The sequence below is a fragment of the Macaca fascicularis genome, chromosome 1 (genome assembly GCF_037993035.2).
Source record: "Macaca fascicularis isolate 582-1 chromosome 1, T2T-MFA8v1.1".
In the NCBI taxonomy this organism is placed as follows: domain Eukaryota; kingdom Metazoa; phylum Chordata; class Mammalia; order Primates; family Cercopithecidae; genus Macaca; species Macaca fascicularis.
This window is the reverse complement of record NC_088375.1, coordinates 108,314,941-108,327,758: the sequence shown is the minus strand read 5'-3', so window position 1 is coordinate 108,327,758 and position 12,818 is coordinate 108,314,941. Positions and strand designations below refer to the sequence as shown.

Sequence of the window (12,818 nt, the reverse complement as noted above, 5' to 3'; positions counted from 1 at the left end):
TATGTGTCATTTACTTGTTGCTCATATTTTTCCAGCCTTGGGAGCTCTTTCGTTTGGCCCTTGTGTCTCTTTCCCAATAATACCACCAGTTCCTTTTCTGAGCATTCCCTGGCTTTCTGGCTCTATAAGATGCTTCAGACTCATCTCATATAGTCTCTGCCTTGAACCTAGGTTCACTCATTTCTCTAGTGAGCCTTGGTTTCTGTTATTGAAAAACTGTATTATAAACCAAACGTGTTGGTTGTGCTCATTGCTAGTGGAAGGTTATTGCTTCTAAGCTTTCTCAGTGGACAAAGATTAGAAATATATGTGCATATATTAATCAGTGTATATCCATAATTATTTCAATATGTATCTGTCTTTTTCTATATTAAGCTAACCATTAGTTTACACTGATGTCTTTCACTCTAATTCAGTATCACATGGTTTATTCTAGTCTTCCTTGCTTATCTATCATTTCTTACTCCAATACTGAGAAATTAGCCTCTCACCATATTCAATTATATATTCAGTCCCAGTTTGCCTATATGGTGTACTCTATTTTAAAAACAAAATTATGAAATGCTCAGTAGTCAGTGTATCCTATGTAAGCAATGACATATAACCTTTGCAGGTTATATGATTGTTTATTGAAAAGAAAGAATGAGTGAGCCAGGGGTCTTGAAACTGGGTAAGGATGGGATCAAGGTAAAGACAGAACATCCTGAAGGTCAAGGAGCTGAACAGAGGCTCAGCATGATGGCTTAAGGCTGTAATCTCAGTACTTTAGAAGGCCAAGGCTGAAGATTGCTTGAGCCCAGGAGTTTGAGACCAGTCTGGGCAACATAATGAGAAACCATCTCGACTAAAATGTTAAAAAAAAAAAAAAAAAAAAAAAAAAAAAAGTAGCTTGGCAAGGTGACATGCAGCTGTGGTCCCACCTACTCAGAAGACTGAGGCAGGAGGATCCCTTGAGCCCAGGAATTCAAGGCTTCAGTGAGCTATGATTGTACCACTGTACTCCAGCCTGGGCAACAGAGTAAGACCAGCTCTAAAAACGAGCAACAGCTAGTGGGGGTTGGAGGCTCAATAGAAGTGGACTTTCACTCCATGGGGACCTCCTTCTATCAAAATCTCCTACTCAGCTTCCTCCTCCTGCCATTCCATCTTAACAGACCCAATTCTGAGAACAAGCTTCCTTTATATAGCTTGGACACAAAGAGTAAGGTTATGGGTATCTTGTATGGGGTTATGGGCATGAGAGGACCTCATTCCATATAAGGCACAGGTTGAACCAGTTTGAATTTTCCCTATGAAGCAGGACAGGAGTGAGCATATCATCTCTGTTATACAACTATGAATAGGAAATCAAGAAACTGTAGGGAACAGGCTGTGAGTAGATAAAAAAGCACATGACACTCAATCTGCAACCTACATAGTTGCTATACCTCAGCCTACTGAGTAGTTCTGAACTTCCTGACACACAGAATATAAAGAGACAAACAGTCTATTACGCACTCTTTTTTTCCTTCAAAGGAAGGATAGACCTTCATAACAGTGGATTCTAAAAGAAATTGTTTGCAATAGTCAGCAAGACACTTAACACTCTTACAACAAATGCACAGATGGTTGACAAACCCCTACTGCTTTGACTCACATTGAAAAACACACAGTACATTGAAACAGAATGCTACTCATGGTATGGCAGAAGGGATACACCAAGAATACAAGGAAGCAAAAACGCAGATGCCTGAAAGCAGAAGGTCTCTCAGGCCAACCATAGCTTGGCTCACAAGATATATAATTTACCCATCTGTGAAATGTGGACAATAAAAAACTTAATGCATTATTCCAGCATAAAATGATGTCCAAATAAGATAAAAGAGCCCTAGCTAAATGTGCTTCTTATTACTTCAGTCACCACTCTTCCCAGATATCACCTAACATCTAGCCAGGGAAGATTTCAAGACCACCTACACCTTTCACATACACAGACACACACACACATGCACGCACACAGAGTCTATAACTCTTCTCTCTCTATCAGGTCTGCCAGTTCTCTCAAGTCCCTTATTTCTCACTGACCCCAATCCTCCTCCCCTGAGCTCCAATATGCCCTCCCTACATGGACCTAGAGGTGCCTCTTTCTCTTTCTGATAGTCAGTCCTGGAGTTACATCCTTATCTCTGTCAGAATCTCTCCACCCTGCTTTGATTGCTGGAGGAGTAGAAATGATTGACACACCCTGAACCTAATAAGAACTCAGCTCCTGCCTAGACCAAGGACTAACTCTAATGGCTTATCTAATGTCCAGTTTGTTCTCACAGCCTACAGGTGAATATTTTAGGAAACTTTCCCTATTATGGCTTTATACAATAAGCCTAATATGTGAAAAATGGTTCCCCAAGTATAAGACTCCAATCGACCTTGAATCCTTGCCCAATTCATGTCAGTATCCATTGTCATGGCTGCATCCCCAATCTATATGTGACTTGTGGTGATTTTTTACAAGGAATGGAGGTGGTCCTGAGAGTGGAGTAAGGAGAATGTTGTGAAACCAACTTTAGTCACCAACATGCTCTCTTGGCATCCATGGGTATTCATAAATCACGGGAGAAATAAAGAGATAGGCCCCCATCATTGAGGGACACTGAACTAAACAAAAGATAATAATAATAATAAGAAGAAGAAGAAGAAGAAGAGCACCCAATCTGTATTTATATAGCGCTTACTATGTACCAACTACTCTTCTAAGCACTGTACTCATATTACTTATTTAATTCTCACAACAGCTCTATGAAGGAGATGTTATCACCATTTTACAGATTAGCAACTAAGGCAGAGATATCAAGTGACAAGCCTAAAGTTTACAACCAGTAAGTGACGAAACCTAGATTTGAAGTTAGGCGATCTGGCTACTGACACTAAACACTGAGCTGCTATGCCATGCTCCCAGAATTGTTATGCTGTGCTCCTAGAAGTGTAGCGCTGGATGGGCATGCTCTCCTCTTACTACCTTGCATCCCCTCTCCTCCATTCACCCCCAGTCATAAACACTGGGTTGGAACTTAATCAACCCTACATTTAGTCTTGATTCTGACACTATTTTAACTTTGTGGATTAAGTAAGGTGACTTCTGTGAACCTCCAACTCTTGTTTGTAAAGTGAAGGCCTATAACCAAACCCAATGAAATATTTTATTTGTAATTAACTAAATCATTCAATGAAGCCCTAGTAAGTACCAACTATATGTGAAGAACTGCTTTATTTAGGTATGGTAGTCATTACCTCTTTACAATATGATCTTATGCAATTATTGGAGAAAAATTTCTAACAAAGATAACAATGTGGAAAGAAATGGACTGCCTTGTGAGGTAATGAGTTTTCCAACTAAAAGCATTTTCATTTAGGCCAGGAAGCTCACCTTTAGGCATGTGGGAGAGGAGATACAAGCTCCTGGTGGAAAACCACACTACATTCTTGTTAAGGCCTCTGCAAGGCTAAATAAATTTGTGAGTTTCCTATACTTCCTGCATCTTTCAATTTCCTAGGAAGATTCCTAGAGGAGCTCAGAGGAAGGTGGTAGGAGACTGTGGAAATGTTGTCGCCAGAATGTTTCATGGGCTGGCGATAGTTCTATGGTTCTACCAGAACATGCCAGAACAGTGGCTACCAAACTAGGTAGAATCACCTGGGAAATATTTAACCAATGTAAGTCCTTAAGACCCCCTCCTTGGAGATTATGATTCAGTAGGTCTTAGTTAGAGACCAGGTGTCTGCTTCTTCTTCTTCTTTTTTTTTTTTTTTTTTTTTTTTTGACACAGTCCCGCTCTGTCACCAGGCAGCTGGAGTGCAGTGGCACTATCTCAGCTCACTTCAATCTCCACCTCCCGAGTTCAAGCCATTCTCCTGCCTCAGCCTCCTGAGTAGCTAGGATTACAGGCATGCACCATCACACCCAGCTAATTTTTGTATTTTTAGTAGAGACAGGGTTTTACCATGTTGGCCAGGATGGTTTCAATCTCCCGATCCTGTGATTTGCCTGCCTCGGCCAACCAAAGTGTTGGGATTAAAGGTGTGAGACACCACGCCTGGCTGGGATCCGCATTTTAAAAGTACTTCCAAGATGGCTCATGTTCACAGCCAGGTTTGAAATTCTTGACCTATAACAGCACTGAGAGTCCAGGACAGCTTCCTTGCTTTGTGCAGTTCTTTGCTGGACTTGCCTTATTGCTCTGAAACCTTAGAGACTGTATGATATGCACTTGCTCTTAACTGTCCAGTATTCAGTTTTTCTAGGTACAATAATAACAAACTCTCAAGATTGTTAAGAGGAGAAAATAAAGCAGGGAAATGCAACACATGAAGGAATGTGGGGGGCTTCCCTTGCGTGACCACCATCACTAAAAGAATGAATGGTTTAGAACTACAGGCTCACAGAGTGATGGAACAGGGGGTCTTGGTGTCACAGGTGAAGGTGCGGTCTCCAGAAAGACTGAGCAACTGCCTAATGCTTCTTAATGGGTCCCCCCATGTCCTTAGGAGTTTTGTAGTAGCTTTCCTAGGTAAAACCACTACTGAAAACAGGCTTTGAGGTGAAGGGTGGTGATAAGGATTCACCTTCCCTACCTTTCTCTTAAGATGTGTTAATTGCAGGATGAAAGATACAGTCCAGCAGGTTTATCTTCTTTAGGCACAGTGGAGAAAATGGTGGAGAGATCAATGGCATGGGGTTGTGATGAGCCAGAGATAGTACCAGGACGGCTGTTTCCAAGAATAGGACAGTAGAGCCAGAGATCTGTTCTGCTCACCTTAGTTGGTAGAATCCATCTTTAACATCAGCGAAAAGACACGAAGTTTCATCTTTCTGACAGGAGTCAGAAAGCTCTGTCATTGTAGGCAGTGGAGTCTCCTTTCTTGGAAGATTCAGAAATATATTCTTGGGATCTTAGAAATATATTCTTATTTATAAATATATTATTGGGTCTGGAGGAAAATGATAGGCAAGATGATCACTCTTTATCCCTTCCTATTTTAGGATAGACAGGCATCACTTGATGGTGACATGTGTAAATACAGGCTCCTGATAAGATGTTTTAGCTATTGCTCCATTCATCGAAGTCAACCAAGAAGCCAGGGTGGGGCCCAGGACCCAAAGAGGGCATCGTTCCATGTGTTACCTAGGAGAAAGATTGGCGAAGCTATCAGAGACGATAAATCAAGGAGTCACCCAGGCTCTAATATGGTCTAGAGCAACCACAAGCACAGAGATCTCATAATCACCTTAGTGATCAAGAGGAAAACAGTAACACTCATTTTACAAATGAAGAGCCTGAGGCCCAGAAGAGGCAAGTGGCCTACGGCTGGTCAGAGTCAGGACTAGGCCTGTGCTCCAGGGATGACCTGCTGCTTCTTTCCAAGGAAGTTGTCTACAGCTGGAGATATTAGGGAAACGAGGGGTCAGAGCACTGGTACCAGATATTGGTGTGCATCCCCCAATCCTAAAGGAATAGAGCTCAGCATCTGGAGAATAACTGGGACTGTAATAATAATGCTTATAGTTGTAACTGCAGCTTATGGAATATCAACTAATTGCTGGGCACTGTGTTGGTTTCCTTTCTCACAGTAATTCTTTTAACCACCATATTACCCATGATGGGCCTACCTCTCTAGTTCACACTATACTGATAGGATGGAGTGACTCTTTTGAGGCCACCTAATAGAAGTGATGAGAATATGTTATGCTGAATAGTTATTGTCCCTTTCTTCTACCCACTAATTCAGATGGGCACAGGACCGTGAGGCGGGTCATTGATATGGGTCATGACTATTCCCTGTGCTCCAAAAGAAACACAAGCAGCTTTGGTCCCTCAGTGGCCCTGGTATGAATTCCATTATCCTTGGGAGGACCATAAATCCTCTCCCAGTGCTGTTTGCCAGTCAGATCCACATATGCTCCCTGCCCACGGAGATTCTGGCCCATAGGAGGATTGTTCAAAGGGTTGATTGCTCAGGCAGAAGGATAATCCTTGTTTTCCCTTCTCTCATCACTTGGGAATTAGCTTGATAAGAATCTCATGCATGCCAATGCTAGCTTGGCTAGCACCTCACCCTTTTATTAAGGGGCACACCCAAGCCAGATGGGAATCCTTAACATTCTTGAATCCTCAAGCAGGCAGGATGGTGAGGAAGTGCATGGGCAGATGAGAGTGGAGTCCAGGAATGCACCAGCTGTGTCCAGGTGACCTAGGCCAAGCAAAGACCTTCCAGTCATCTTCCAACAATTCCCCTTTTCTAGAAGCTGTTAACAAAGCTTCTCACCCAAATCCATCTCTGATCCTCATTAAACCCTCAAGCTGGTCATTCACCACAGGCTTCAGCTTTGTAGATAACCAAATCAAAACAACTAAGACCACCTTATTCTGGTCATCTTTTTAAAATGTAAATCTGACCATACTTCTCCCTTGTTTACATGGTCAGAGATGTCCATTTGTCTCTGGTCAAACTTTTAAAAGCAGAATCACCCTGTTTTCACACTAAATCATATGTATACCTCCAATATATAAAGAAGGTAAAGATATAACTACTCTGATTGTAGCAGGGGGTAGGTACAAGTCCCCCACTGTTGTCTGCTCAGGGTCTCCTTCCCAGGCAGCCCAAATAGTCAAGGATTAATGGTATTTTTAAGTGGAGCTCAAATTTCTGGAACCCTCATATTGATGAGACAGGAATTAAAATTTATTCTCAACCTCTTATCCATCAAACATGTTAATTGCATTATCACATTACAATAGCTCTATGAGTTTCTTATTGTTAATCCCATTTTATAGATTTTTTTAATGAAGCTCAAAAAATGTTAAATAACATATCCACAGCTCAAATGCCAATGCCCTGATTCTGAGACCCATATTCTCCCAGATTGTATGCCATGTAAAGACATGAAGCTGATGCAATAGTCTATGGTGGAGGCATGGAGGGAGGGCTAAGGAGTGCACATAGGCAGAGAAGCTCATGTTGTCTGGAGGCTCTCAAAAGAGATGATGGTCGAGCATCCTTGGCAACAGCATTTTAGGAAATATAATTTGGAAGCCATAAATGTATGCTAAAATCACACAATGAATCAAGTAAAGCTTTTAATGTTTTGGGCCTGTCCTTCCTTTGTGTCCAGCAAGCATCCCACCTCTGGTGCTTATATACCCAATATTATGGCCACTATCTGTTTCCAGAACAAACCAAGCTCATCTACATCTCTGTGCCTTTGTCAATTCTTCTTCCGTTTACTTAGAATGCCAGTTTCCCCTTCACACCCTGATTAACTCCCACTCATCTTCCAAATGTAATCTCTTCCAAGAGATGCACTCCCAGACAGTACAAGTTTCTGCCTTTGTGCACTCTCCAACCCTCCCTCCATGCCTCCACCATTGCCTACTGCATTGGCTTCCTGTCTTTACACAGCATAGAAGCTGGAATAGTATGTGACCCAGAATCAGGGCATTAGCACTTGAGACATGGGTAAGTTATACAATGTTTTCTGAGCCTTTGTTTTTGTTTTTGTTTCTGTTTTTTATTTGTTTTGAGACAGAGTCTCACTCTGTTGCCTAAGCTAGAGCGCAGTGGAGCGACCTTGGCTCACTGCATCCTCTGCCTCCCAGGTTCAGGTAATTTTCCTGCCTCAGCCTCCCAAGTAGCTGGGATTACAGGTGCCTGTCACTATGTCCAGCTAATTTTTGTATGTTTAATAGAGACAGAGTTTCGCCATGTTGGCCAGGTTGTCTCGAACTCCTGACCTCAGGTGATCTGCCTGCCTCAGCCTCCCAAAGTGCTGGGACTACAGGCGTGAGCCAAGAGCCTCACTTTTTCTGTAAAATGGGATTAACAATAAGACACCCATAGAACTATTATACCATGATAATTCAAATAACATATTTAATGAATGATAGGTTGAGAATAAATGTTAATTCCCTTTCTTTCTCTCATATCATCTCACTTGTATCATTCTCTAAGAAAATATCTTAATTTTCTTTGAATTCACAAAACTCTGCACATATCAGGCACTCAACAAATGAATTAATATCTTTAAAGTAGCATTTGAAAGGTTACTACAAAAAAGGAGTTTCTGTGGACATAAATAATTCTTCATTATTGAACCAGAAGGTCATTGATGGGTATTAGACAAACACAATAAAATGGTGTTTTCCAACCTTTTTAAATATACTTGTAATACTTTTTGTCAGGAATATCGCAGGGAAAGAGCATCATTTTGCCTATCTCTACAGATCTGGGCTTCAGTGGCTCAGAAGAAGAGCCAGAAGAGGCACAACCAGGAGATAATCACACATATACACTATACTCTGCTTTGGCACATCAAGACAAGATGATAAGTAAGTCATTTCCTCTGAGAAGTGGGAGAAACTCAATAGACTGTATGGAGTTCCTCCCTCATAATGTGACTTACTTTCAACTATCTCACATGTTGGCATAGTCAACATTCCAGCCATCATCTCCACCCTCTTCATTAGGTTCAGTGCCACTTCCAATCCCCGATAAAATATATTCAGGGACAAGATCTGACCTGTGCTGAGTGTAAGCTCTGTGGAGGTCTGAGGCTCATAAATAAAAATACCTACTTGAAGATATACCTAAGCTCATCTGGTTCAGCCTCTCCTGAAACCCAGAAAGAGCAGCAGAGCAAGGACCAGAGCACTGACTCACAGTGCAAAGCTCTGGCTGCTGACTCCATCCCCGGAGGAGCCTCCCACACCTGCCCCACAGGCCTGCCACTGACCTGGCCTCCCACGCTGCTCTCTCTCAACGAGTGAAAGGAGGGGAGACCTTTGCCTCAACCACAGATCACCCATTAATTCATTAAACAAATATTTTTGAGCACTTATATTATGTCGGATTCTGTGTAGGTGCTGAGGATAAAGAGTGAACCCATGAACATTGAGATTGAACACATTCTATCCAGGATGACAGATATTGAAAAACAAATACAAGCAAGTGTTACCAGGAACACAAGGTGCTGTCGGAGCATTTCATAGGAAAACCAATACAATTGAAGTTGAAGATGCAAGGATCCAGAGCAAAGGGGTAGGGATAGGTGTTGGAAAAGACAACGGGCCACTCCTCCCCTGTAACACAGGAAGTCGTGAAGGATGGCTGCAGATGTAAGTGGGCTTGAAGACTTAGGAGGAGGAAGCAGAAGTACTTTACGTTTGACAGCAGCTCTTTGATCCATGTGGTAGAGGCAGTACCATCTATCTAGAGGCAGTAGTGAAGGTTTGGAAGGTTCAAGGGAGGAGAAAAGGCATGATATATGTGCATGGTGAATACAGGGAGGTATATGGGGATCATCAAGCCATGTTTTGGACCAGCTAAGGTGGATGATGATGATTTTATGATGGTGTCATCCTGCCAAAATGCCTATTTTTGTTTTTACTTTTATAGCAACTAGGCACAGCAGGGAGAATTCAGCCAGGGATAAGGCTTTGCCAGTCAAATGCAGTGACAAGCCAAATGGGTAACAAAAGAAAGTTTATTATATTGGCAAAAGAGTTGTTGAAACAAGGAACTAAGAAAAGTGAACTGGGTGGGGAGTGGCATGAAAAAAGGAGAGAGCTTATGAGCAGGGAAGAGACTAGATCCTAGTGGATGTACCCCAGCAAATCCAAAAGAAGGGGCTGCTGTGAAATGGGGGCCTGAATTCATGATCCTAGAGAGTTAGAAGATATGGTTTCTAGTTCAGACTCTGCACAACTTTGAGGTCTCCTTTGCCCCCTCTGGCCATATGTTCCTGGCCTATGTAGAGTGGAAGTATCCTAAATCCCCTTGCGTCTGGGACTTCCTATGATGCCACATTGTTGATCAATATTTTAGGCACCTTGGTATCTGAATCAAATACACTGAGCCCTCAGTAGTGGCCCATGTGTGCTTAGATTATTGGTTCCAATCTTATTGACAAAACCTGCAGAAACCCCAATCAGTGCCTGCGTTGAGCTAACATCTGTGACTTTAGATGCCCAGTCATGCTTTGGATTCCTCCAGAAACCCTAATTTCAATTCCCAAGCTATGTCATTATACATACCCTTCTAAGTCATGATCTTCTAATCTTTATGGAAACACTGTGAGGGTTTATGAAGGGGAAGGACGCTCTGGGGGATCTGGTAGTGACACAGGGTGACAAAGTGACAGAATGACAGAGCCACTGGAATGTGGGAAGTTGACATCACAACCCCCTGGTTGGGAAACAGTTTTCACACCATCTGTGGCTCATTCCCTTGAGTTGAATGCAGTGTGTGTATAAAAGGCTTCCACTCACAGTGTATCTATCCTCAGTCCCATCGTTTGCCCAAGGTTAAGAGGACAAGGTGAGTGTTTTTACTGATCTGATGGCAGTTTGGGGGTGACTAGGACTGCTACACCTCCTTTGGGAAAAGCCATTCGAGGTTGGAGAGAATGGAAATTGATAATTCCAGGAAGTCGAGGCTCATGGCAATCATCAAGGTGGTTCAGAAGCAGAAAACCTGGAAGGAGTGAAGTTAACCAAAGACTGGGGCAGTGCAGACTTGGGAGTGGTAAAAGGAGCTAGTTTGTAGGACAAGAGACAGCCATACAGGGCTGAAGAGTAGGGCTAAAGGCACAGCTCGTGATGCAAGAAAGAAAAAAAGGGAGATTATGATGAGAGGTAACGTAACCACAGACTCAGGTTAAAAATACGGTTTTTAGAATGCATAAATTAGAGGACAGGATGATAAGTAAGTGAAGATTTTGAGGACTACCTAGTACCCTCAGCTACTGCCTTTGAAGTCAGGAGTCTAGAGAATCAAGCCAGGCACAAGAGAAGGTGTTACAAGACTCTAACTTACTCACTGCTGAATCTCTCCTATGTCAGGAAAGCAGGACTGCTCTGCTATTATGATGTGGCTTCTGGAGCCACATATTCAACTGTAGAATTTCAGGCTCTGTAGAAAAATGTTGATACAAACAAGGTTTACATTAATTAGACTTTTGAAATGTTTGCATTGTTTTTTTAGAGTAACTGGACTTTCTCCAAGATGTCCTATCAGAAACACCAGCAGAAGTGGCAGCTCCCTGCCAAGTGCCTCCCCAAATATCCATCCAAGTGGGCCCCTCAGGCTCCTGCTTCATGTCCACCTCCATGCCCCCCTCCAGCTCCCTCCTACTGTGTTCCCAGTTGCTGTATTTCTGGTTTTGGAGGCCACTGCTCTTTAGTTTCACTACGGTTTCCACGATTCTACTTGCGTCAGCCCCAGCATTCTGACTGCTGTGAGCACGAGTCTTCTAGATGTTCCACTTGCCATGGCTCTGGAGACTGCAGCTGACCTGTGACCTTTGAGGAATCAAAAAACCACAGCCAAGGACAAGGCCTGAGTTGATATCTTCCCTCACTCTTACCCTCCTCCTTCCTTCTCTGCCTGAACTCAGCTGCCTAGCTCCATAAGTGATGGGTTCCCTCTTTTGCTGAGAACATCAGGCCTTTTGGCCTTGGCTCTGTTACTAGATCAAGGAGACCTGCAGGCAAAAGAAAAATCTGCTTTTTGAAGCCTGATCAGTGTGCTAAAATAAAGCTTATCTTTCCTGGTGCCCTATATGTTTGTCAATACTCCATCCTCAGCTCTGAAAAACTCACATTAATCTGGATTATTTAAGCAGACTCCCACAAGGTGCAAGCCATGTGGAAATTCCCACCAAGGTAGACTTAGAGTTTGAGCTATTTGAGAAGGCTGTGAAAAGCAGAGATTCAGAAAGGTAGAGTAGAGGGAGTTTCCAAAATGTAAGCAGCCCTGTTCCACGGCTGCTAAGGCAGGTGCCACCAACACAGAGTTTTCTTTCTGATTATTGAGGACATTTTGCTGTCCAGAGCCTTCTTATTTGGGAGAATCTGATGCTCAGGAAGGAGATGGTACAACAGTGCTTGTACCTCTCGGATCTCAGTTTCAGAAGCCATGAGAAATACTCTGCTTGAGCATATTCACTCGACTGAGTCCCTCGCTCCATGTCTTCACACAGAAGCCAGGATGAGGAGGGAATTTGTACGTGGCCCAATCAGCACAATGCCCAGGAGACTTCTGGCCTTGGTGTTGCTATCTACCCTTTTCAGGTTTTTCCCTCGTCTATGCAACAAGCCAAATGGCATAGGTGTAGGGCCTACCCTTAAAGCAATGTCCTTTCTGACCCAACAGTGGGCTTGGGTCACAAGCCACAGCAATGCTTCTGTACATCCTCCAGGGCTATGGCTCTTAGCCACAATCTTGAGACACACGATGCCTATCAGGTCAGGGGGAGACAAAGAAATAGGGTTATGGTCAGTAACCCAAAAACTGCACATATCCACAGCTTACGACAACTAAACCATGGCTATGCTGTCAAAACATCTGATTTCAGGCAGAGGAGTGTCACACACTTGAAAGCCACTCACTAAGTATGTCCTGGCAGAAGAGAGACTGTTCCTGGCTGTCTCTTGTCCCAAAATCAATTACTAAAGGTCATGGCTGGCCCAGGGCACCCAGGGCACTGGGGATTCTGAAGACAAGAATGAAGGCAGACTTCACCACCGTCCTTGACATCCCAATGCTCAGTCCAAGGAGGAGGACTTCCAGATCAGTGTTTTCCAGTCAGTGACAAAAGGAACAGGAGGGTTCCAGAGAGGTTCTTCAGGGGTTCTTGAGATTTCTATTTGTGTGTATATGTCTGTGTTTATGTGTGTTGACAACTTGGAGAACATTCAGAATGCCTGCTCAAAAATGTTAAATAACAGGTGACAATGATAGCACCTGGGAGATCACCCAGCTCTCCATGTTTATCTGGGCTGTTAGTC

At 43.1% G+C, this 12,818-nt stretch overlaps 1 protein-coding gene across 1 annotated transcript; it reads left to right on the top strand.

Annotated features, from left to right (window-relative positions):
- The first annotated feature begins 10,307 nt into the window (after window positions 1-10,307).
- On the top strand, window positions 10,308-11,589 carry LCE7A (late cornified envelope 7A). Its single transcript, XM_065536240.1, has 2 exons — window positions 10,308-10,347; window positions 11,014-11,589. Exon 2 carries the CDS (start codon window positions 11,035-11,037, stop codon window positions 11,320-11,322), a length of 288 nt encoding a protein of 95 aa, XP_065392312.1. The 5' UTR covers window positions 10,308-10,347; window positions 11,014-11,034; the 3' UTR covers window positions 11,323-11,589.
- The last annotated feature ends 1,229 nt before the right edge of the window (window positions 11,590-12,818 follow it).

What these genes read in the sequence shown, in the direction of transcription:
- LCE7A (XM_065536240.1), top strand. Translation starts at nt 11,035, where the DNA reads ATGTCCTATCAGAAACACCAGCAGAAGTGGCAGCTCCCTGCCAAGTGC.